Source organism: Dermatophagoides pteronyssinus, unplaced genomic scaffold (assembly GCF_027571235.1).
Source record: "Dermatophagoides pteronyssinus isolate colony J.1.1.1.1 unplaced genomic scaffold, Derpt_VIB-CSIC_2022.12 sq0013, whole genome shotgun sequence".
In the NCBI taxonomy this organism is placed as follows: domain Eukaryota; kingdom Metazoa; phylum Arthropoda; class Arachnida; order Sarcoptiformes; family Pyroglyphidae; genus Dermatophagoides; species Dermatophagoides pteronyssinus.
In genome coordinates, this window is record NW_027461537.1 from 621,697 (window position 1) to 647,062 (window position 25,366).

Here is a 25,366-nt window from a genome sequence, read left to right on the forward strand (position 1 = left end):
GCCATCACCGAATTAGAATGTTTAGCCATAGTGGAAGCTTTGAAAAAATGGCATTGTTATGTGTATGGTCAACATACGACAGTTTACACGGATCATTCCGCATTACAATGGTTGAAAAATTATAAAAAGTTAACTGGACGACTTTTTAGATGGTCATTATTGATTTCTACATATGATCTGATAATTAAATACAAGAGTGGTTCTGGCAATTACGAAGCAGATGCATTGTCTAGAGCTCCACAAGTGAATTTGATCAACAAAGTTGAAATGTCAGTTGAACAAGAAAAAATGAGTGATAAAGATAAATTTGAATTAGAAGATGGACTTCGGATCAGGCGGGGAAAAGGTCTGAAGAAGATTGTAGTACCCGAAACCTTAAGAAAAAAGATATTATCCGAAGCCCATGAAAGATTTGGCCATCCGGGCACAAAAAAGATGATCCGATTAATATCACCTACCTACTACTGGCGTAACATCATTATCGATATTAGCAATTATGTCAAACATTGTGAGATCTGCCAGAAAAATAAAAAGACCAAATTAAAGAAATTCGCTGTATTGGAACAACTGCCTCCTGCTCCACAACCATTCGATTTAGTATCTATGGACACCATTCTTGGATTTGGTAAATATGGCTCTAGGAAAAACTTAATTCATCTGGTAGTTGATAATTGCACAAGATATGCTTGGGTATTTCCCCACACGTCTACATCAAAAGAAGCATATGTGGGTGTTGTGCAACAAATGTTAAAAGCCGGTCCAATCAAACAAATTTTAACTGACAAAGGTACAGCTTTCCGATCATCATATTACCGTCGTTTTCTTGAAAAACATAACATCAAACGTTTAACGACTTCAACAGCGAATCCACAATGTAATGGGTGTAATGAAAGGACTAACCAAGAAATTGTAAAAAGAATTCGTTGCAAAATCAATGATCCAAAAATTATCAAGAAAAATTGGACTAAATTAGCAGAAGATGCTGTTCATGAATACAATAACACTCCACATGAATCCACTGGATTTTCACCAGCATTTTTGTTGTATGGAGTTTTGCCGTATGAACAGTTCAGAATGGATAAGAATATGACAATTGATGAAGCTAGAAGAATAGCTTATCATAGATCAAATCAAAGCCACGATAAAAACAAAAGCTATTATGATCAGAAATTTCAACGTCCGTGTTTTCAGGTTGGTGATAAAGTCGTGGTACAAGTCGCCTGGCATCCTAATAATGGCAAATTGACATCAGTTATGGAAGGTCCGTATACGATCTTAAGGAAACTTTCCGATGTCAGTTACGAAATTGATCGTAGAAATCAACCTGAAAAACGTGAAACCGAAATCATCCATTCAAATAAGCTTCGGTTATTCCATTCACCGGATGATTTCCAATTGGAGGCCGGGAGATGTGACGATCCGAACCGTCACGTCATCGACGAAGGGTTCGATGGATGGTATGAGTAAAAAAACCGTTGAGTTTTGGTGTGATTAGTTTATGAAAGAACTCGTATGAAAAAATAATTGATTTTGATGGTTTTATTTGTGTTGAAATAAAATAAAGTTTTTCAAATAAGTTTAATTGTTGAATCATTTCATATTCATAGAATCAATACGGTCAGTTTTAGCTGATTATCGATTCTCGAATTCTATTCATTGTTTCATTTTCAAAATCTTCGGTGATTTATAATGTTTTAGATAACACCGGGATTTTATTTCTATTTTCACACCCACGCATACACAATACAAACCATTCTTCAATATAAACGAGATTCATGTGTTTTCTTTCACAATTTTTGTGGTTTTTATTTTCCTTATTTGTTTCCATGGAAATTCCATCTTCCTTAACTTTATATATTCATTTGTTCGGGTTAACAAAATCTTTTTACTTTTTTATTTGTCACTATTGTTTACACTCACAAATATTCAAAGTTTTTTCCTATTTCATTCTAGTTTTTATTATCATAGTTGTTTCGTTGTTGCACAACAATGATGATGATGATAACAACAACCGTTTTTTCTACTTTACAATTCACTGCTTTTTTTTGTTGTTCAATTCAATGTCACCATCATCATTATCATTAATATTAGATTTTTTTTGGACGAATTTTTTTCCCGGCAAATAAAATTGTTCCCGAGAAACACACAGGCCAACAAAATTGCAAATAAATAATTAAAGAAATGATTAAAAATTTTTCAAAAAAAAACAATCACTATACAGTTGTTAATTCATTTTTTTTCATCGAAAAATATTATTCCAACATTTGTTTTTTATCGTTATATGTTTGTTTCTAGCAAATGAATTCAATTCTTGCATTTTCAATGTTAATATTATCATCACATTATAATTACCTAATTAATGATGATAATAATGATAATGTTTTAATTTTCTTCTTTGCCTTGGAAAAAAGAACAATGATCCGTATACGATGCTATTTTCACTTCAAAGAATCAAAATAGAAAGATAACATTATTCCTTATTATGATGTTTTTCTGTCATCATAATAATGATGGTTATGAAATGTGAAATTTTTTTTTGTCCATTTTAAAATGGATTTTTGTTGTTTTGGTTTTGTTTTGGGCAGAAAATGATTTCATTTTCTTGGTGAATGATCACGAACATTGACAAAACAAAAAATAAATCTTTGCTATTTTATCAAGGCCAAAACTGAAATCGATTTGTGGTATGAATGAAGAAAAGAATGTAAAACCAAATATGAATTATTCTGGAATCATGACACCACAAAAAATAAAATAAAATGAACTATATGGACATCAGAAATATATTTGGAGATGAAAAAATAATAATCTGTATCTACACCATATGTTTGTGTGTGTTTTTGTATCCACTATTTCCAAAAAAAAATTTCTCAGCCCTAAAGAAAAAAAGATTCTCCTGAAAAAAAGTTTGACAAGAATAAATATGATGGGTCATCAATCAAATCACGCATATACAATAACACACACACATGTGGTAAAATTGAAACACGCATTGTATATCAGAAAAAGAATTGAAAGGAAAATTGTCCAAAAGTAAAAAATATAGAAATTCCAATATTGTTTGGTCAAACCGATAAATCAACAAAAAGAATCGAATAAAAGAAAGAGAAAACAAACCACAAAAGATTATTGTTTAATGAAAATTATAGTCTTCCAATCACTATATTGGTTTCGCTTTTTCTTATTTTCAAGCATCATCATTATCTTATTGTCTTTATCGATAATGATTATCATTTGATTTGTAATTTGTGATGATCTTTGATTAGCGATCTTTAATCGATCATTTAAGCTTTTGATTCAAAAAAAATTGGAGATTGGTAATAAATAATTCAACAACAAATTAGCCAATTTTATTATCATTAAATGAATGATTGAATATAAACGATGAAAAAATATTCTGATCAAAGTCAATAATCATAATCATCATCATCATCAAATTGTTAATGTTTCTCCTATTGCCATAACTTGTAAAGAGAAAATAAAAGTTTGTCCAAAAGAAAAATATCTAAATCTCCGAAACTATCAATAAACTGATAAAATAAATATTATGTAATGTTTGCTTGTGTGTGTGTGTTTATGTAGAAAATTGAAATTTAATCGTCTGAAAAAAATCGATACTGAAAATCTATATCGAGAAAATTGTCGAGCTCACTTTATATCTTTTCTTCGCAGTAAATTATTTGCAATGACAAAATAAATTTTGTTTTTTTTTGCAAATAAAAAAAAAATAAAGATTTTAGCTATATTTTACAATTTTGTTTATCGATTTTTCAATTCCATTCGGATTCTTTTTCATTTTTATTTTTATTTGTTTTTACAATTTTTTTACAATTTCGTTTCAAACATTTTCCAATATAGAGAAAATAATTTGTGACCAACCAACCAACCAACCAAGCTTGACTACCTTATTTTTTTTTGTAACATTTTTTATTTGTTTGATTGTAAATCTTTAGTCTTTTTTTCCTGGTATTACTGGAATTATTTTTTGAAAAGATTTTCTACTGTATAGCATTGTCTTTGTCCAAATCTTTTTCTCTGTCCAAATCATTTTTGTTCAAAATAACAGAAATTTCGCAAAGCTTTGAATTAAAGTTCAATAAATGAAACAATGGCAAAAATACTGAAAATAACTAACTTTAACTATAACTATATTCTTTTCATTCACTTTACAAAACAAAAAGAAGATCACCAGCAAAACAAAATATATTTCACATTTTTTTTTCAATTTAGTATTTTTTTTTCATAAATCGATATTTTTCTTTCACTATCTCTCTATTAATATTAGAGACTTCTCTATCGCTGTTTATTTTCTCGAATAAAGAAATTGTTTTTTCCCATTCATATCATATATAGATGGTTTCTGGATGTTTTCATTTTTATCAACAAGAAAAAAATGAAAAACCGTTGATTGCATACAATGATTATTTGAAAGTACGGCTAATGCTATTTGTAAGAATAAACTGTGCAATAGGAAATTATATTCTGAAAATTTTCATTTCATTTGAAAAATGATACAACGATTAGATTCTGTTTGTGTTAACCGGTTGAAAATTTTATTTTATTTCATTTTTTTGCTCGTTTCAATCATTCACTTTCAATCGAATAAAATTGATTAACAAATATTGAAAATAAGAATTTGACTTTGAAACTTGTTCAAAATGATATATTTGATGATGAAAAAAAAATTTCATCAACATCGTTTTCCATTAGTAATTTTTATGAAATGAAAAAAAAATGTCGAATGAAACCAGATGATAATGACAGCAGCAGGCCAACCATTATCTCTCATCCGTTATCGTTTTTTATTTTTATCAATTTTAATTTTATTTTTTTTACAACCAACCACTTTTATATCGAAATAATTTGATAATGTTCTCTTTGCCGGTCTTTTTTTTCCATCCAATATACATGTTATTTGTCATTTGCCTAACCGTGTAATGCAGCAATATTTATTGAATTTTCGGGAAAAATTTTGGAACACAATACAGTTTTCGGTTATTTTTCCACCATGGCTTCAATTTGGGCACAACATTACCAAGTAGAAAAACAAATACCAACCCACATTTATCTCATTTTTTTTGTGGTATTAAGGTCATTGATTAAAATTATTTATGAGAAATTTGTTTGTTTTCATTCACTGCTTTTTGTCTGTTTTATTATGTAATCTTCCGAATCAACCGTATTGAATTAAATTAAAAAATAATGGAAATTGGATAAATTTTTTCATGAATTTTTCAATGTTTTTTTTCTAACCAAGTTAAGCAATAAAATGAAAACGATTTTTTTCAAAATATCAATAAATTTTTCTTTACAATTCTCAGTGTTTTGCAATGATTATTATTTTCTTTTTTTTTTCTTCATCATTAAAATATAATCATTTTTCATTAACACTTGAAATGTAATGAAGTAACATTCATTTGATGATTTCCGTGGAAAATTTTCGTTATTGTCAAGAGCTTTCGGTGTTCAAATATCAAATATATGGATTAAAATTTAATGAATTTCTTTCGAAATATACCATAAAGATTAGTGTGTTGTTTGATTTTCATTTTTTCGATCAGAACCAAAAAGAATTTTGAAATTTTGTTCTTTTTTTCATTTCAATTTGTTTTTTTTCAGAAAATTTTAATGAAAAATTTCTGATTTAACAATACAGAAATACAGAAATCACACTTGAATGATTAAGGTGAGCCCTTGAATGTTGACTTCACTGCCATTATTTTCTATATCTCTCATCATCGTTATCCATTATGTCCAATGTCAAAAAAAGGACAACTGACCAATGCAGCAAAGAAGATAAATTTCAATTTTCCATGTTAAAAAAATTTGTAATTTTTTCAACAAAAATTTTCCCCTGATTTCCACAAAGTTTTCTGATTTATTAGTACAAAATTTTCGTTCATTCATTTAGTTGCTTTTTTTCCAATGTCCAGATGTTCTGAAAAAGGTTCTGGAATAATATTTGTCATCGACACCCACGTTTACAAACACAAATGTTTATTGAAATACTAAATTGATTTCCGATGAATCGATTAATTTCCAACCTAAAGAAAAAAAACAGAACAATAAATGAATAGAAATAACAAAATTGTTTTGAACACAAAAACACAAAACTAACACAAAACAATATCATAAACATCATCAGGCCAAAAAAACAAACAAAAAAAATCAATATTCCCTGTTGATGACATTTATGAAAAATTTGATATAAATAGAGTCGAAAAAAAACATGATCTTAATAGACTTAATAGAATTGGAAACAATTAAACAAGCTTTTATAAAATTCTGGTCTGGATATATGGCAAGTTAGTTATAGAAATTGTCTTCAAACAAAAAAATTTGATTTTGTTCCTGGCCTCCATTAGATCTGTTTTTTTTTGTTTCTTAAAAAGTTTTATTTGTTTATCTCCATTTGAACAATGGAAAATGATGATGCTTTTCCAAGAAAAAAAAATCTGAGGATTTTGGTTGTTGTTGTTTTTTGTGATATTGGTCATCATCATAAATATTATATGATTCAAATTGACAATGATCATTACATTATAGTGGTTATGAATTTTACATAACAACAAAACAAAAAATTTACATTAGTTTTACATTATGCTAAACATTTGTTATATGATGAATAATGAAGAAATTTCTTTTTCTTATTCTTTCCGGCTAAAATGATATATAACAACATAATATGATGAAATTTACATTTAACTTTATTTAAAGCTTAAATTTTTTATTATCATCATTTTTTTCGCTGTATTTGTTTCTATTTTCATTGATCAATACATTGTTTCAATCATTCATACATTAAGTTTTATTTCATGTTTCGACCATCTTCAACAATGATCATATAATGTGTGTGTGTGTTAATATATAAATCGGGTTGGTAACAAGGAACCAAAAAAATCCGAAAACGATTCATGCAAAAGAAAAAATGAGATGAAAAAAACCCAAAGCAAAACTAGCTGATCAAAAAAGGAAAGAAAAAGAAACATGTAAAAATACACACACATACTACATTGTTCTCATTCATCACCAGCCCCCAAAGAAAAAATCCAATGAAGATAGTTAATCACACCATATATACACATAATAATGTTTTCGATCCATAAAAGTATATGTGAGAAATATGAGAATGGAAAAACAAAAATTCCGCTAAATAAAGAAAAACTTTTATTTTATTTCATATCTCTTATTTACAAAAGGTCTGGGTCAATGTAATCTGGAAATTTAGCATTTATTACAAAAGATAAATAAACAAATAAAAAATCAATATTCACCTGGTTCTTCTTCCAAACCAGGGAGTCCTTCATCTACATCCCAGAGAGTACCTCTTACTCCCCGATCCTTACATACAATCTCGAATGTAGATAAAATTCCGCTAAATATACATAACCATTTCTCTGTTGTGTTTCTCTCTTTTTTTTTACGTTTCGAAACATTTTTCTAATTCACACAACCTTTTCTATTGCCAAGAGTTTTTTTTTTTTGAATCATCGATTTTTTTCGTCTCTTTCACTTTCACTCTTTTTGTTGTTGTTGTTAATTCCCGTTTACATAGACAATTGGCTGTATTTTTTTCTCTGGTACAAACAAATTATTGGCCTTGGTTTTTTTCTGTTCCAACATGGATCACAATTGAAATGATTCTAGCAATTTTTTTTCTAGGGTTTCCATCGATACCAAGAATACAAACCATTTACAACAACAACATTGGAAAAATAAACTAGAAAAATAAATTAGTAAACAAATCATATACGTTTTTTTTTCACACACAAACACGACCAATTTCATGAATACTTTTTTCGGTTTTTTGTTTTTTTTGTTGTTGTTTCCATTAAGAAATTATATACGTAAAAAGAAAATCTCCTTTTTCTTTACACGGTTTTTTCATTTCTTGAAAATGTTCTTGAAACAACAACAAAACGAAAACGAAAATCTTTACATTTACAATTTGAAATGTTATCGATTCAAAAAATCTGTCGTTTTTTTTTGTTCTTCTCTTTATTCTTGAAATTCGATAACAGAATGCCAATGAAAAGCAATGAAGATCAAATCTTGAATTGGATTTTTTAATTCTTTTTTCCTACTCGTACTCGTTAATCGAATCGGGATAACAACAAATGAAAAAAAGTATTTGTAGATCCAATCATTAATGTTACAATGATGATGGTGATGATAAACTAATCGAGGACAAAAAAAAGTAAATTAGTTTCGAATAGGAGAACAAAAAAAAATCATAAACAATATACAGAACTCATTGTATTTCCTCTATTTAGTTGGTAGTTATTATTATTTTGAGTTTTATCTGATTGTGAAGAGTAAAAGATTCGTCATTCCAAGCTCATTATAATAGTTATTATTATTTAGTGGTTATTAGGTTTTTTTTGTTGACCAAAAAAAAAAAAAAAATGATTACTTTCCATTTCGAATACGAGGTCGTAAACACACTACGACAGACAGAGATAACCGGAAAAAATAAGCAACTATAGAAATAAAAATATCCGTTAGAAATACAGGAAAAATATAAAAAATATTCTGTTTACTAACCACGCAACAAAACTAAACAAACAAACAACCAAATAAAAATCATATGCAAACCTGTTTTATCGGTTTATTGTTTAGAACAGGAAATTGAAAACCACCAAACAACTAAATGAAGAATATAGAATTCTTGATGAATGAATTCAGGTAGCTGAATGAATAAAAAACCATTACTAGCGAAAACATTTCGAAAAATAAAAGATAAACTATACTCACATTTTTTTTTTTTTTTTTTTGGTAATGATTCAAAGATATCATTTTCAGAATAATTTTTTTACATTCCATTCGATTTATCATTATATAATCAACTGTAGTATAACGTTTGTTATGAATGATATGTTATTCTCAGAACAAAGTTGCTCGATATTTGAATATAAAAAATGTTCGAATTCTAATCCTATCATCCGGAATGAGTGCAACTAAATAATTAATCGTTCAAATGATAAAATGAATAACAACCAAAAAAAAAATTATACATTTTTTTTTTGCTAAAGAATTATCAATTATTAATGGTTTGATTATGGTAACACCCGAATCTTTGAATGAATGAAACAGTTATAATCATCATTTGTTATTAGAATCAAAATTATCTATTATAATGATTATTATCACTTTGTTTAAGAATATTCTAAAAATAATAATTTGCTTAACAAACAAAAAACAATAAAATGGGAGTAAGAATTTGAAACAAAAAAAAAATTCAACAATATATTTCATAAAATAAATCTTATGACTATGATCTTATGGGAAAAATTATCACTTATTAAGAGAACTTGACATTCACATGAATAATAGAATTCTTCTTCATTCATACACTCCTTCACTCATACATAATTTGTTTTGCAAGAAAGAAAAACGAGATTTGTTTTTCCGCAAAATTCAATTTTATTCAAATTTGAATAAATTCAATTCTGTAGATTTTGGAAAGATTTTGCTTGAAGGTGTTTTGGGTGAACCAAAAAAAAAACGATTTGTTTATTTCATATTCTTATTGTTTTCGTTGTTATTTCATTTTGAAAAAAATGAATTTTATAAGGAAATAGAATCATTTCATCAATTTCATTTGATTCATATTCATAGCAAATCTACACCCACACATAAACAAATAGGCAAACAAACGAAACAAAAAATATTTTCAACTAATACGACAATACTAATAATTTTTATTTTTATTCATTCATTCATTCATCACATTTTATCTTTCAACAGAATATCATGAGAATTTATTCAATTCTACCTCGTGCTAGATGGATTTATCTTATCATCAAATTTACATCCACCCACACACATGCACATCTTAAATACCGGTAGTGTATATAAAATTTGATGCGGATTTTGATCGATGACAAATCGATTTCTTTTCATTTTTTCTTCTTCTGATCGATCAACACACACACCAACATTCATTGTTTTTCTCATGCATTTATTATTGTTGCAGGCATAATACGTATCGATTTATATCCGAGTATTGCCAGTATTTACGTAGATATTGATGTGTATTCGATCTGAGGTAGATATGTGTGAACCGAAAACATGTTCATAAATGATGCTGATATGTTTTTTTTGCCAATCAATTTATAAATGATAAATAATAAAGATGTATACAATGTAATGTTTGGTTAAATCATTCGATTTTCGACATGAAAGTTTTTTCCTTTTTTTGGTCGGTTAAACAAAAATTCATCGATCCTGAAACTTTTTTCCATTCATTCATTCATTTGAATCAAAAACAAAAAACACTAATCAGCCACACATATATAATATCGTCTGATAACAAACAAACAAAAAACTTTATTAATCTTTAAATTTTGCCGAGCTGTACCTACACTTAATTATTTTCACAAAGTTAATTTCTGATTATAATGAATAAATATTCATAACATAATAATATTATCAAATTACCAAAAGACGTGAGATGAAATTTAAAATTATTTTTTTTTTTCATTCTGATTTTTTTCGATCAATTTATCATCGAAGCTCCATGTATTTGGAATAAAAATTTTCATTTGTTACTCTTGCTTTCTCTTTGTTTGAATTTAATGCTGTTTTTCAATGTCTAGACTCCAGATACATTGAAATTCATTAATTTACATTTGTTTGGTTATCTTTCTTACCACCTTTTCTTTTTTCCCTTTCACTTTCTCTCTTCTTGAACAATTTTCAATCAGGGAAAAATAAATCTGATTAAAACTGAATCAAAAGAACAATCAACTGTTTATATATTGTGATTGTTTCAAATTAAATATTCCAAAACTAATGGGGTTCGATAATATTGAAAGAAAAAAGAATAATAATCATGATAATAGAATATTGCGTGCAAAACATTCATTTTTTGTTTTTTTGTTTATTTTTTCAATTATAAATTCTTTATTTTTTTTCTCTAACTTTTTTTTCTTCTTTGATTTACTACCAATAGATGTCGATGTTGTTGTTCATAACAAGAATATTGCTGATATGAATTCTTTATCAAGAATTATTCATAAATTGATAACGATAAATGTCACAAATGATACATATAAATTTGGGACATCAACAAAATGATGATGATGATGAAACAGAAGATAATGATGATGATGATGCGGATGCGGATGATAATGAAAAAAATCAATATAATTTTAATTCATTTGTAAATTGTAGACATCTAAATCTTGATCATCATCCAGTATCGACAATCGATATTGTTAATTATCAATATTATCAAAATCAACAACAATTAAATAACAATCATTTGCCTTTATTATCATCATCATCATCTTATTCATCTTCATCATCTTTATCAACGGTAATTGAACCACCACAAGCATTCCAAGATTATGATATTGATAATAATATTACATTAATATCATCAACATCTTCAATGCTTTATCCGGATGTTGATGATGAAGATTATGGTGGTGATGAATGTAATCAACAGCCAAATAATTATATTGTAATGAATGAATCATCAACATCACCATTAGTAATATTTCCTTATGAATTTCAATCATCAAATATTTCTTCAAATGTTATGCTCAACAACGATTATAATGATGATATGGTAAATTTTTTATCCATTAACAATCCTCATCAACATCATAATACAGATCAATTAATAAATGAAATATCTTCATCATCATTATTGTCGAATATAAATAATGACGTCTTAACGATTTCATCATCATTAGAAAATAATCAACAACAACAACAACAACCACAATATTCTTCGCCATCAATAACAGAATGGCAATTCAATAATGATGTAAACAATAATGATTACACCACTTATACACAACCAAAACAATCACAAACAGCCATATCGAATCAATTAATATTGAATGCAGAACAATATCATCTATATCGTCATCTTATTCAGCAACAACAATTAAACAATCAACAATCAATAGCCACAATGATCAATATTAATAATCATGATGCCAACAATGTTGGTACAAATAATTGTTCCAAAAATAATAATAATAATAATAATAATAATAATCGTCATTCAACAACAAATACAAACGAAAAAACAACAACAACAACAACAATGACTACGGCAACAGCTACTACTGTTTCTAAATCATCAATTGTCGATTCACCATTATCATCATCATCAATGATTGAAATGAATCGACATTCTCATCATTATCAACAACAACAATATTTTTATTATTCAACACCTCCACCACCACCATCTTCGCCATTAATATTGGCCAATAATACAATTGCTAATGCAAATGTACATTCAGCTATAGATAATATAGCTAATGTTGTTGTTAACAGTGGTGTTTGTGGTACTGGTTCGTTGAATAATTTACCAAATGTTTGTTATGATTCATCACCAACATCTACCTATCATTATCCTTATCATCAACATTATTATAATCAACATCATCATCATCAACAGCAACAACATCTTCGACAACAATATCAATATAGACCACCACATCATCGATTACATCCACATCAATTGGAACGTTTTGCAAGTTCAAATTCGCTCAATCATCGTAATGGTACGATAAATGGCGTTAATGACAATGGAAATGGTAATAATTCTCATCGTCATCATCATCATCATCATTTGATGATGAATAATCCTCATCTATATCATCAACAATCTTCACTTCAACAACAAACACAACGATCATTAAATACTGGTAATGAAATTGGTGGTGATTTTGAATCAATTACAAATCCTGGTTATCGTTCATCATCACTTCCGTCCAATAATCATACAAAAGTATTAATACATCATCAATGTCCGGTAGCTATAACACCACCATCACATACGCCACCATTATCAATACAACAAATAGGTTCAACGATCGATAATACAAATTGTAGTGTAAAAAGTTTACCAATCGAACATAATCATCGTATGAATATTGGAAATGATCAACAAAATAATGATGATAGAACATATTGTCAAGATTTTGGTCAAATTACAAGAACAACGATGTCTAATTGTCGAACACAATCTACAAGTCCACGGCCACCAAGTTCAACAGCAGGATCCATAACACCAAAACCATCATCAATGGGACAATCAGAACAACAACAGCAACCAGTTCACTATAGTGATCAAGCAATGGTATTAGCTATGGTTGAAGAACAAGCAAAACAAGAAGCACAATTACGTGAATTAAAAGGTTATGAAGCATCAGCAAAATATCAACCACCATTAATTGATGGTGTAGTTGCAGCTGCAATATTAACACAATCTGGTACAATTATACCGGATCGTCATAAACGTTCATGTTCAGAATGGCGTATGACATTATTCGTATTCTATTGGATTATATGGATTGTTTTTCTTATTGGTGTTGTGATTATTGTTGCTGCCAATACACGTACCGAATAATAATAAATGGAAACATTCATATCATTTTGGAAACAAAAAAATAAAATGATTTGAATGAATTATGCGAACGAAATCTTCCTTAAATTGCGCCTTGTTTTTCTTTTTTTCTCTCTTTCTCTCTTTTCCTTTTTTTTCACACAGAAAAATATTTATTTATTTCAAAAAATAAAATCATCAACATTGCAAACAAACAAAAAACAATTCTAAATGCAAAAACAAAACATAATCAAGAATTGAAATGAAACAAACATTTTAAATTTTCTTTTTCTTCTTATCTGTGATCCATAATTTAAAAGTTTTTCTCTTCTTTTTCCTTTTTGTTGTTTTTTTTGATCGATTTGACATTGATTTATTTTCTGTGGTTGATAAACATTGAAATGGATCTTTTCTTTTATCAACAACAACAACAAACACAAATCGATTTTAAAATCCAAATAAACTATATATCCATTTTTAATTAATCAAATAATCTCTGCAAATTGTTTTGGTTTTCATAATTACAAAATTAAAAATTACTGTCAAAATAGTTGCACTAAACATCACAATAATTAATATAACACAAATAAAGATTTGTTTTTTTTGTTGAAATTTCTTGTTATAATATAGAATAGAGTAAATGAATTTTTTTGTTTAATTTCCCATTGAATTATTATTGTGTGATTTATTAATTTTTTTCAAGAAAAACAAACAAAATGCAATGAGAATTATTATTATTATTTAAAATAATTAAAAACAATCTGATTAATTAATAATATGGTTTAGATGAATCATGAATCCATTGTAAATAAGGAAATACATCGGTAAATATCATTGGATTATCTGCTGTACAATTTGTACCACGCGAAGCAATACCTAATAAACGGGAACCTTTTGAATCTGTATTACCGGTAAATATTGGACCACCCATATCACCTTCACATTGTTCGGGCATTGATTCTGATAATTGTTCAATATCAAATGTTTCGATTTCTTGTGTAACACAGAATTCATTTTTATTATATGTTTGACCAGTTGGACAATCAACAATTTGTGTTGGTCGAATTTGAAGTTTTTTACGTAAAGCTGTACCAACAATACCAGCACCCCAACCTGAAATGTATAAATTTTCATCATCTTCAACATGATTTACTGGTGCATTTGGCATACAAATATTCGAAATATTTCCATCAGTTTTAGCAAAATCAAATGGCATTGCTAAACGTAAAACAGCTAGATTATTTTCCATTGTTTTTTTATTGAAATTTGGATGAACTTTTACTGATTCAATAAAAGCTTGTGTAGGTTTTGATTCACCGGGATATTTGAAAAAACCACCTTTCGGTAGATCGATAATACCAGCTTCAGCTCGATTCATTCCGGAAAATTGACTTTAATTTTCAAAAATTAAAAAAAAAACTTTGAAAATTTTAATAGATTAAACTTACCCATCAACACAGGAAGCTGCGGTTAATACTGCCATTGGACTTATTACAACACCACCACAGGAAAGTTTCCAAATACCACCAATCAATCCTTTTGATTCAACAGCTACATGCCATACAACTTGACCTAATTTAGCTGTCATCGTTTCATTCATTTCAGAATCCAATGGAATTGGACTAATACCACAAGGAGCCGGTGGAGTTGTTACAGCATCAGCATTAGCAACAACATCTTTTGCCATTGGGAATGGTAAAAAATTACTATAATCAAAATTATAACAATCAATCGATTGATAACCAATGATTATGGTTGCAATAACAAATAACAAAATTGTCTTCATTTTTTTTTCTTGATTCTTGATTGGACACAAAATTGTTGTTTTTTTTGAAATACACTTAGAAAAATGATTCTTTCATGATCATCCATATTGTATAAATAGGAAACAAAATTGCTTTTTCAAAAAAAAAAAAAAAAAAATTATTGCCCAGAATGATTTGAATCGTAGAGACGAAAAAAAAACAAGATCATAAACCATCAAAAGGAAGGGAGAAAGAAAGAGTAATTTATTTTTAACAAAAAAAAAAACAAACATCCATTCAGTAAACATGTGATATCCTAAGGTAAAAAAACATTCGATCATAGTAATATAAATCTTTATTAACATTTTAGCATCATAATCATTAGGATGATGGAAAAAAAGATTCCATAAAACTATGTACATAAAGAAAATACCCTATACCCGATTGCTTAGTATACATGAACTTTGTACATTTTTTTTATTGCAGGAAAATGAATAATAAATAAAAATCATTCATTATGATCATGATTACTAAATTATTGCATTATTTCAATTTTTAATATATCTGAGATGATTATCATACTATAATAAACGAAATCCGGCTTTTTTCCTCAAATCTTTTAATGCTTTTTAGATTGATTTTTTTGTTTGGTACATTCTTACACATCAAATGGTTTTTATTAACTGTAAAAATTAAAAAAAAATCGAATTTTCATTCATGGTTGTGTCTGCCAGGTTTCGAACCTGGGACCTTCTGCGTGTGAAGCAGATGTGATAGCCACTACACCACAGACACACATTGAAATGCAATCGAAATTCTTATAACGAATCAAACCAATTCAACTAAAGTTGAATAAACAATGTGCTTTAATTGTCCATAATACTCTTTCAACCGTAATTTTATCAATTTCAACGAAATCTTATTACATCAAGAAACAATATTAACGTCAAATGGTAAAAAAATAAAACCTTGAATTAGAATCAAACAAACGAGAAAAATTCTTTAACGGATAATACTATTTCGACAATGATCATGTGTATAATATTTTGATGAGCTCATTTATATTACGCCCGCCCATTTCAAACGAACACAATCATAGATATTTTCAATGATCATGTTTTTTTTTGTTGTTTTTAATATCCTTATATTACGTGTAGATTGTGCCATAACTATAGATATTAGGTTTGGCTATCAGCCATACTTATAAAAAATAACTCAACTTGATTATTTAAAAAAAATGTCTGTGATCAATTTATTTATGATCGACCGATCAGTTTTGTATGACGCTTGAAAATTTTCAACTCTTTCGATTTTCTTTTGAGCAATGATTAATTTGAGTACATTACAATTGAAAATGTTCCACAACGGTATGATTGTTGGTCGAATTGTTACTCGTAATATGGCCACAATGCCGGTGGATGTGCCGAAAAAATCTTATGAACTTGTCATTGTTGGTGGTGGAGCAGGTGGTCTATCCATTGCATCTCGTTTTGTTCGTTATTTGCGTGCATTAAAAAAACCACCAAATTCAATTGCAGTTATTGAACCACGAGATGTATGAAATGTCTAATCGAATTTTCTATTCAAATAATTTAACTTTATTCTTTTTTTTTAATAGACACATTTTTATCAACCATTATGGACATTGGTTGGTGCTGGAATAAAAGATCTTTCAGAATCAGGTCGGCCAATGGCACAGGTAATGCCAAAAGGTGTTGATTGGATTAAAGAAGCATGTTCGAAAATTGATCCCGAATCTAAAAGTGTCATATTATCCGGAGCAACTGGAACTGTTAATTATCGATATTTAGTTGTAGCTGCTGGTATTAATATTGATTGGGATAAAGTGGAAGGTTTATTACCGGCATTAGAACAGCCAAACAATGGTGTCTGTTCCAATTATTCGGATCGTTATGTTATGAGAACCTGGCAAACAATGAAACAATTTCAAGGTGGTAATGCAATATTTACGATGCCAAATACACCAATCAAATGTGCTGGAGCACCGCAGAAAATAATGTATCTAACCGATGCACATCTTTGCAAAAATGGTGTTCGAGATCGAACAAAAATCACTTATTACACATCATTACCAGCAGTTTTTTCCTCAAAACCTTATTCTGACGCTTTGACAGAATTGTGTCGAAAACGCGATTTAAATATTATGACTCGTCATAATCTTGTTCGTGTTGATTCGCAAAAACGATTGGCCTATTTTGAACATTTAGATCGACTGGATGATCCATTATCCGAAGTAAAATATGATATGCTTCATGTAACACCACCAATGAGTGCACCAAAATTTCTTAAATCATTGGCCAATGATACAAGTAATGGATTTGTTGCTGTTGATCCTCAAACACTTCAACACGTTCAATATGAAGATATATTTGCATTAGGTGATTGTTCATCATTGCCAACATCGAAAACAGCCGCAGCAATTGCATTGCAAAACTCTATTCTAGCCAAGAATCTATTACAATACATACAATATAAAGAAAGTGATAACATTGGTGGATCAAAGCTTAAGTTCAAAGCAATCTATAATGGCTATTCATCCTGTCCAATCGTAACTGGTAATGAACGATGTATTATGGCCGAATTCGATTATGATTTCAAACCATTGGAAACATTTCCGTTTGATCAATCAAAAGAACGTCGAACAATGTTTTTAACGAAAAAATATATGTTACCATTTGTCTATTGGAATGCTATGCTGAAGTAAGTTTACATTTATGATCAAAATGATTGATTGACATGTTTACATTTCAATGATTCTAATATTCTATTTATTTCGATTAATTATAATCATAGAGGATATTGGAGCGGGCCATCAATATTTCGAAAAATAATGCATCTTGGATTCAAGTAAAACATCTAGTAAACAACATTATAATTCAATCAATGAATGAAAAAATCTGATTTTTTTATTATTATTATTCAAATTTTATCTCGATTAAACAATCATTGTTGATAAAATCATTGTTCATTTCCATTTGGGGAAATATGATTTAAATGTTGCATCTTCACTTCCTTGTTTTATTTTAAGTATCTGATTCGGTTGAAATTTACGGCCACTTTTATCCTCCTGTATAAATCGTTCAGCCAATATATCGACATGTTTTTCGTCGGCAATTCGTTCTTTAAATTGATTACCAATCCATACATAAATCTTATCAATAGCATCTGTTTTTTTTTGTCAAAACGAAATTATGAAAAATTATTATAAATTTGTTACCATTATTTATCAATATTTAAATTGTTAATTTTTGATGTTATTAAAAAAAATTTTGAAATAAATACCTAAAATCATAACATTATCCTCTTCCAGATCATCTTGTTCATAGTTGGCAACCAATTTGAATATACCATTTCGTGAAACACGAAACAATCGTGCACTGGTAATTTTTTCCTGTTCAGTCATCTGCCATGATTCAAATAATGATTTAAAATCAGCAGTTTCATCACCTTCCAACACTTTTGTCACCGGTGTATTATTCGGATATTTTTTCTTATTAATCAATTCCATTGCATATTTGATGGCCGATTGTCGTTCTTTTTGGGTAGCTTTTTTACCAACCCATACCCATAAACCTTCAGAACCATTTTCCACAATGAATGTGTCCTATTGATTTGACAATAGATAATTCATAAGTAACAATGAAAAAAAACAAATTTGAAACATACATTTGTATCAAGATCTTTCCGAGTTAACGGTCCATTTTTGACAAACGAAATATCAATCGTTTCGGTACCTTCGAAACATTTGTACAATGTAACAAATGAACGTTCATGTTTTTCAAATTTAATATCGCATGCAGCATAATCATAGCCTTTTGGCAACTTTTTAAGATCAGTATCTTGTTTATCCAATGGCAGTGCTTTATTGAATGCATCATATTCAGCACCGGATGTTTGTTCCACTTCTTTACCATCTTCCAAAATTACTGTAGATAATTTAAAACGATTCAATTGAGATTTCAAATCATTAGCCACACGAATAGCTGTTGTACGTTCCATACGGTTTGAATGTTTACCGGTCCAAACAAATATGAATTTCGGTACAATCAAAATGAAAACATCACCATCGTTCATAGATTTCCAACTAATCGCTGGACATTCATAAACGATTGGACGTTTTTTACCCTTAACATGAAGCAATGTTGGTTTCAATTCGTCAATCATTTTGGTGAAGCCACTTTCGTAACCACCTTTCAAATAACTAAATTAAAGATACATAAATATTAGTAAAAAAATGAATGATAATATCAAATACTTACATAATACCATCCTTGAAATAAGAGGAAAATTGTCTTGATTCAAATTCTATTAATGATCGTTATTTAAAAAAAAGTTTAAACAATTTTATTATACCAAAACGAACCTTCAATTTCACGATGTTGTACCGGATAACCACCAAGAAAATCATCCAATTCAACCGATTTAATAGCAGCAACACCAGCTTCATCTTTTGTTGATTCACTACCAATCCAATAATGAATATGACAATAACCATGACCATTTAAAATTGGTTTTGATTCCATTTTTGAATGGCCACCGGTTGGTGTATCCGTACACTATACATAAAAAAGGAAAATTAAAAGAATGAGAATCCATTTTTTTTTCATTTGTAAAAAATGAATCACTTACACAAATAACGATATAACAATCGCCTTTATAAAATTTACCATATTCTTCTTTTGGAACTGGTACCAATTCAAATTGCTATGATCAAATTATCAATTATCAATTATGATTGATGATCAAAGAATTTATGATTTATGATTATTAAATGATCAACGACATTTATTTTTGGAAAAAAAATGACAAACCTTTACACGCCAAATAAAGAAAAAGGTGTGACCAATTGGTATTACATCAAAATTTTTATCATGTGCAGCCATTTTTTGTTTTATTCTTTTGTTTGAATTCAAAACCTGATTTGGTTTAAACAGAAAAAATAACAATAGGATAAAGTTTTCAAAGTTTTTTTTTCAAAGAAAAAATCTTTCAATTCAATAACACAAACACAAATGAATGAATGAATGAAAGAATTCTTTAATAAAGAATTAGAATGCGAAAAACACTTTGAATAATGAACAGCTGTATGGATATAAACGCCTACTCAGAAAGAATCTTGTTTTTATTTTCAAATTTTGTCGACACAGTAGTTAATTTCTGTTTCTATCAGAGAAACAAGTTTGGGCGTTGAGACTATATTTCAATTGTCACACAAACAAACAAACAGACAAAACATCTACACACTTTTCACTTTTCAATAAATTATTATGTAAGTTACTGAAATGACTAAATAAAATATGCAAGAATAATGTTAAAAATAGCTAGACCGAAACATGATTGAACATCATTAACTATACTGAACAAAAACAAAAACGAAATGAAATAAAACTTTAAATCGAGATTCTTTAGATTTATTCATTCATCATTGTAAACATTGTTTCGCTTCAAATTACCTACAGATTTTCACTGATCATAATCTTCAAACGGAATGAATTTAAATATGAAAAAAGATTGAAATCAAATTACTTTTTTTTATATTTTATTCAATTTTAATCAATCAATCACTATAGTTACATTGAACATTGAATCAAAATATAAATGCCATAAATATGTAAAATTTTTATCATTAGGTTTTTGGTTTTCTACTGTTACACATCGATAAAAGGAAACCACAAAAAAAATTTTATATGATAATCATAATTTATCGTCGTAGTAACTATCTTTTATGAAAAAAAACAATGCAGATTTCCGATTAAATCCAGATTTGATCTGTTTGACAATTGACAATCATCATCATCATCATATCTATACTAAATAGATAAACATTTCCTTTCATTGAAAATGAAAAAAAAACTTTTTGTCGATTGAATAATTGATTTATCATTCAAAGGAAAAAAATTATTATCGATTTTGACATTTTTTTTTATACATCGACATTGTATAATTTCTTTCTTTGTTTTTCTTGTAATTACATTTGCAAAGTTGTTGCCGGGCTTTTCAACCAATTTCGAGCAATTTTTTTTCAAGCAAAACGAAAATTATGATTACCAAATATCGTCAACAACAACAACAACAAAATAAAAGAAATTACATCTGTCTTTTTTTTGTTGTTGTTGCTATAATTCTTGTTTTTTTTTAATTTCGATTTGTTTGTACATGCGGGTATGTGTCATTTCATGTCTGTCTGTTTGACTGATTTATATAAAGTTGAATTGAATAATTCTTTTTTTGTTTCTCTCGCAATTCTTTCGACAGATGTTGTACAGTATATTTTTAGACAAGAAAATAAAAACTTTTGAAATAACTGTTTTTCGTATTTTTCATCTTATTCTCCATTTGTCAGTTTATGAAAAACAGAATTCTTCATCATGAAAAACAAAAAAACATTCATTGGAATGATTCATCGATTGTTTTTGAAATTAAAGACGAAAAGAGAATAAAAAAATTTTATGATTTTTAATCAAAATTCAAGGTTAAAAAAAATATATAAATGACAGAATCAAAAAAAAGGAAAACAAAAAAAAAGAATGATAGTCAATAATTGAAAAGAAATGACATTTCTGATTGTTGTTATTATTCTGATATGTGTGTGACAGTTTAAGATATTAATAATTTTGAATAAATCGTCAAGATGATGAATTATTATTATCATCATCATTAACATTGTCACTATCATCATTATTATTATTGTTATTTTGTGTTATTATTGGTTTGGTGACCTTAATGTCCATTTCAATGATGATACGTTGTGTAGGTATCACAATCGATTGTAATGTTGTTGACTTATTATTATTATTAATCATTTCATTTGGATTTTTTTGTTCTGCTAAATTAATTGTTGATGATGGCAAATATTTGGCTTCCGAATATAGAATCGGATTTGTTTCATTTATTTTTCGCTTTTCAATTGTTTCTATTGTTGTCGGTGGTTGAATTTCACGTTTTTTACTGTTGTTAATTTTGTTATTGTTGAAGGAATCAACATCTTCCATTAATAAACTATTTACCATCTGTAATGTTGTTGGATTAGGCTCAACATTTGATGGTGATGATGATGATAATCTTGATGGCGATGATGATAATAAAGATGCTAGAATGATAGCACCATTATTATTAACATTTTGATGATTTCTTTCATTTTTGTTGTTGTTATTTTTTATTTTGCTATTATTTTCTATCATTGAATTTTTATTTCTATTCGATGTCATTGTTGTTGTTGTTTTGGATGATGATGATGATGAAGCAGCCGTATCCATTATCATTATCGTAGAAGATTTATTCGTTTCGACACGAATAAATACAGCAATAGCAACCAATGATAAAAATAGTATTCCAATTAAAAATGATCCTAAATGTAGTGAGAGAAAAAAAACAAAATTTTTATTATTCAAACGGAATTCCCCAGTTTCTTTCTGAGTGATGAAAAATTCATATTCGTTTTTTTTTCTTTGAATAATCAAATTCTGAAGCAGAGAAGAAGAAAATTTCAGAACGAGAATTGAAAAACAAACAACGCCCAGGCATGCTTGAAATAGACAAACAAACAAACAAACAAAAATTGTCTAAATTTAGAATTTTCCACAATTTTCGCAAACACACATCTTGAATAAAAGAATCTTTAAACATTTACCGATAAGTTTGATGACACCGGCTGTTTGTTCATCATGATGATGATTAACATTTTTATCATCAATTATAATATTATCTATATTTTTTGTTGTTGATGATGATTGAAAATTCTGTTGCCAATATGGCCATATTTTTGATGTCCATATTGTTGGTAGTTTTTGTTGTTGTTGATGGTGACTTAGAAATACACGTTTTACATTTGTACCATCCATCATCAAAACTTTTTGATTTAATTTTTGTTTATCGATAATTTTATTGGCACTTTTTAGTTTATCATTATTATTATGATTATTATTATTATCATCATAATCATCATAGTTAATATTTGATTCTAATAAATGATTTTGATAAACATTTGGACAATGACATTTAATACGATTAAAACCTGATGATGATGATGATGATGATTTAGATGAGGATGTAGATGATGAAGATGATAATGATTCGGTACCCGATTGGAATGAAAAAATTGAATCATTACAACAATTTTTCTTTCGTAATTCTTTCGATTGTTGTTGTGACATTGAATTCAATGATGATAATCGAGATGATGTCGATGATGGTGATGATGATGATGAGGAAATTAATGTTAATCGTGATGATGTTTTTGGATGAAACTTTTTCAATTGATTATTCATCATTTTTTCTGGTTTACATTATGAATTCACAAACAAACAAATGAATAAATCATTATGATTGGATTCAAAACAAAACAAAACAAAAAAGTAATATTAATGAATTTCAATGACAAATCATTTGATTAATGATATTAAATGTTTATCAAAATTAATGATTAAATTGTACTTATTTTTTTTTTGAATATGATCTTATAAAAAATGGCAATAAAAAAAAGGATGATTGGTAGCCATGATCCAGAAACCGAAAAAAAACAAACAATTGTTCGCTATGAGAAAGAGAGAAAGAGAAAACTTTTTCTCTACAACTAAACTATAAATTAAGTTACCTGGCAATGATTATGATTTGGGGATGGTGATGATGATGATGATGATGATGGTCTTGTTCGTGGTAGAAGGTCGGATCTAATCGATGTGTGTTTGTGTATATTTAGGATATAATTGTCAACAAAACGATTGTTTTGTTTTTTTTGCCAGGCGTGTTTAAGGATTTGATAGTTATTGAGACATTTGAATAGAGATTTTTGGAACAACAAAGCAAAACAACAACAACAATGTACAGATCGATTGAGAAAAAAAAGAAAAAGAAAATTTTCTGGAACACCAAACACTACACGGTCAAATTGATTCAATTGATAAAAACCAAAGTATGTTAAATGAATTGGTTGGTTGGCTGGTTTTAACCAGAAAAGATCAGCTCTCACTCTGTTCATTTAAGATTTATGATTGATAGTAAAACAGTTAAATAAAACACAAACATTTACACACACATATACATAACAACAAGTGGTTTGTCCATCAAAATAGTCACACACACACAAAAAAAAAGATAATTATTAGCGACAAACATATGTTGAAAAAAAAATTAAATTACGGAATATAGTTTGCAATCGATCATTGGCCATTAATGTTGTAGAAATATATTCAACACGGAACAACATTTTTTCAGATGTGAACAAAAACAAAACATTTCACTATTAATTATGATCGATCAATCCATATCGATCAATGTTAAACAGCTGTGTCGATAAATTGAAAGGTCACATAGCAAAATATGATCAATTTTTTTTGTGAAACAAATGTTTATTTTTTTCATCGATTTTCGAATCAACCGGAAATTCGAATGGAACAACAAATGAAATGAAGGGGAAAATATTGTTTTGTTTTTTGTTGATTTGTTTAATGTCACTAATCAATAATTCATTATCATTATTGAAAGAAATAGGAAGAAACAGAAAACACACAATGACATATTGATGATGATGATGATTGAGCAAGATAATAACTGAAGAAAATTGAAAAAAAAACATAAAGAGGAAAAGGAAGTCAGAAAATCAATCAATTTTTTTCTGGTTTGTGTGTGTGTGAATGATTGATTGATTGATTGATTGATTGATTGTTTGAATATAAATCGATAAATATGATTGAATTAATCAATCAGAAAAAGAAAAGTAAAGAAAAATCTTGATCAATTTTCGATTTTTGAAGTTTAATTAAGAAAAAATATTTGATTAGTTTTTTTCACTTGTTGATTGTAGCTGTCATCATTATTATGATTAAACAAAAGAAATGAAAAAAGAAACCGAACAAACATAAATCACTATTATGATCAACGAATTGTGTCCAATAAATTGTGAATAAAGTTGTTGAACAATGCCTAAAACAATAAACCAATACCTTAACACTACCTTATGATTATCATGATGATGATGATGTTGATGACAATAATCATTATAATCATCGTCATAATGTTAATTACATCAATATTCTAAAACAATAATCAGCACACACACACACACATGCAATACAATTTCTAATGAAACAAACGGCAATGAATTTTTGAATTCAATTTTGATCATGCAATCGAAAAGCATTCCAATCATACTTTTTTTAATGTGTGTGTATGGGTTTTATAGGATTTTAAACAAAATGAAAAGGGTTGTTGATTTTTTTGGTTTTTTAGCAGATTGAAAAAAAATCCAATT

At 28.0% G+C, this 25,366-nt stretch overlaps 5 protein-coding genes, 2 long non-coding RNA genes and 1 other non-coding gene across 9 annotated transcripts in view; 2 read left to right on the forward strand and 6 right to left on the reverse strand.

Moving 5' to 3' along the window:
* Positions 1 to 15,175, forward strand: part of LOC113790843 (uncharacterized) — a 28,535-nt gene extending 13,360 nt beyond the window's left edge. Inside the window, exon 2 of the mRNA XM_027340552.2 lies at positions 10,955 to 15,175. Coding sequence (XP_027196353.2) covers positions 11,036 to 13,375 — 2,340 coding nt within the window. The 5' untranslated portion in view covers positions 10,955 to 11,035 and the 3' untranslated portion in view covers positions 13,376 to 15,175. The remainder of the gene's footprint in view (positions 1 to 10,954) is intronic.
* On the reverse strand, positions 7,155 to 7,751 carry LOC142645495 (uncharacterized). The gene is made up of 2 exons (XR_012846624.1): positions 7,275 to 7,751; positions 7,155 to 7,216 (listed from the first exon to the last, which is right to left on the reverse strand). It is a non-coding gene; the product is annotated as an uncharacterized LOC142645495 (long non-coding RNA).
* LOC142645496 (uncharacterized) lies at positions 7,909 to 8,761 on the reverse strand. The gene is made up of 3 exons (XR_012846625.1): positions 8,545 to 8,761; positions 8,247 to 8,480; positions 7,909 to 8,177 (listed from the first exon to the last, which is right to left on the reverse strand). It is a non-coding gene; the product is annotated as an uncharacterized LOC142645496 (long non-coding RNA).
* Positions 14,069 to 15,208, reverse strand: LOC113790846 (trypsin-2-like). The gene is made up of 2 exons (XM_027340555.2): positions 14,800 to 15,208; positions 14,069 to 14,742 (listed from the first exon to the last, which is right to left on the reverse strand). Exons 1-2 carry the CDS (start codon positions 15,135 to 15,137, stop codon positions 14,121 to 14,123), a joined length of 960 nt encoding a protein of 319 aa, XP_027196356.2. The 5' UTR covers positions 15,138 to 15,208; the 3' UTR covers positions 14,069 to 14,120.
* A 610-nt stretch (positions 15,209 to 15,818) lies between these two features.
* TRNAV-CAC (transfer RNA valine (anticodon CAC)) lies at positions 15,819 to 15,891 on the reverse strand. The gene has a single exon. It is a non-coding gene; the product is annotated as a tRNA-Val (tRNA).
* A 336-nt stretch (positions 15,892 to 16,227) lies between these two features.
* Positions 16,228 to 18,426, forward strand: Sqor (Sulfide quinone oxidoreductase). The gene is made up of 3 exons (XM_027340554.2): positions 16,228 to 16,651; positions 16,715 to 17,817; positions 17,911 to 18,426. Exons 1-3 carry the CDS (start codon positions 16,421 to 16,423, stop codon positions 17,966 to 17,968), a joined length of 1,392 nt encoding a protein of 463 aa, XP_027196355.1. The 5' UTR covers positions 16,228 to 16,420; the 3' UTR covers positions 17,969 to 18,426.
* LOC113790844 (gelsolin-like protein 1) lies at positions 18,002 to 20,134 on the reverse strand. Its single transcript, XM_027340553.2, has 7 exons — positions 19,929 to 20,134; positions 19,747 to 19,821; positions 19,481 to 19,673; positions 19,377 to 19,422; positions 18,784 to 19,318; positions 18,400 to 18,721; positions 18,002 to 18,282 (listed from the first exon to the last, which is right to left on the reverse strand). Exons 1-7 carry the CDS (start codon positions 19,998 to 20,000, stop codon positions 18,083 to 18,085), a joined length of 1,443 nt encoding a protein of 480 aa, XP_027196354.2. The 5' UTR covers positions 20,001 to 20,134; the 3' UTR covers positions 18,002 to 18,082.
* Positions 20,135 to 21,421: 1,287 nt separating this feature from the next.
* Positions 21,422 to 24,918, reverse strand: LOC113790688 (uncharacterized). 2 transcript variants are annotated; one of them, XM_075821864.1, is made up of 4 exons: positions 23,711 to 24,918; positions 23,551 to 23,650; positions 22,748 to 23,392; positions 21,422 to 22,465 (listed from the first exon to the last, which is right to left on the reverse strand). In XM_075821864.1, the coding sequence occupies exons 1-4, from the start codon at positions 24,092 to 24,094 to the stop codon at positions 21,744 to 21,746; spliced, it is 1,851 nt and encodes a 616-aa protein (XP_075677979.1). In that variant the 5' UTR covers positions 24,095 to 24,918; the 3' UTR covers positions 21,422 to 21,743. The 2 variants fall into 2 exon arrangements, with proteins under 2 accessions (XP_075677979.1, XP_075677980.1); XM_075821865.1 differs by lacking the exon at positions 23,551 to 23,650.
* Between the last annotated feature and the right edge of the window lie 448 nt (positions 24,919 to 25,366).

What these genes read in the sequence shown, in the direction of transcription:
- LOC113790844 (XM_027340553.2), bottom strand. Translation starts at nt 20,000, where the DNA reads ATGGCTGCACATGATAAAAATTTTGATGTAATACCAATTGGTCACACC. An exon ending in ATTGTTATATCGTTATTTGT is followed by an intron (nt 19,674 to 19,746) that starts GTAAGTGATTCA and finishes TTTTATGTATAG; the next exon opens with TGTACGGATACACCAACCGG. An exon ending in TATTTCAAGGATGGTATTAT is followed by an intron (nt 19,319 to 19,376) that starts GTAAGTATTTGA and finishes TCTTTAATTTAG; the next exon opens with TTATTTGAAAGGTGGTTACG.
- Sqor (XM_027340554.2), top strand. Translation starts at nt 16,421, where the DNA reads ATGATTAATTTGAGTACATTACAATTGAAAATGTTCCACAACGGTATG. An exon ending in CAGTTATTGAACCACGAGAT is followed by an intron (nt 16,652 to 16,714) that starts GTATGAAATGTC and finishes TTTTTTTAATAG; the next exon opens with ACACATTTTTATCAACCATT. An exon ending in TATTGGAATGCTATGCTGAA is followed by an intron (nt 17,818 to 17,910) that starts GTAAGTTTACAT and finishes TTATAATCATAG; the next exon opens with AGGATATTGGAGCGGGCCAT.
- LOC113790688 (XM_075821864.1), bottom strand. Translation starts at nt 24,094, where the DNA reads ATGAACAGAGTGAGAGCTGATCTTTTCTGGTTAAAACCAGCCAACCAA. An exon ending in CAAATCATAATCATTGCCAG is followed by an intron (nt 23,651 to 23,710) that starts GTAACTTAATTT and finishes TCTTTCTCATAG; the next exon opens with CGAACAATTGTTTGTTTTTT. An exon ending in CATATTCAAAAAAAAAATAA is followed by an intron (nt 23,393 to 23,550) that starts GTACAATTTAAT and finishes AATGTAAACCAG; the next exon opens with AAAAAATGATGAATAATCAA.
- LOC113790846 (XM_027340555.2), bottom strand. Translation starts at nt 15,137, where the DNA reads ATGAAGACAATTTTGTTATTTGTTATTGCAACCATAATCATTGGTTAT. An exon ending in GCAGCTTCCTGTGTTGATGG is followed by an intron (nt 14,743 to 14,799) that starts GTAAGTTTAATC and finishes TGAAAATTAAAG; the next exon opens with TCAATTTTCCGGAATGAATC.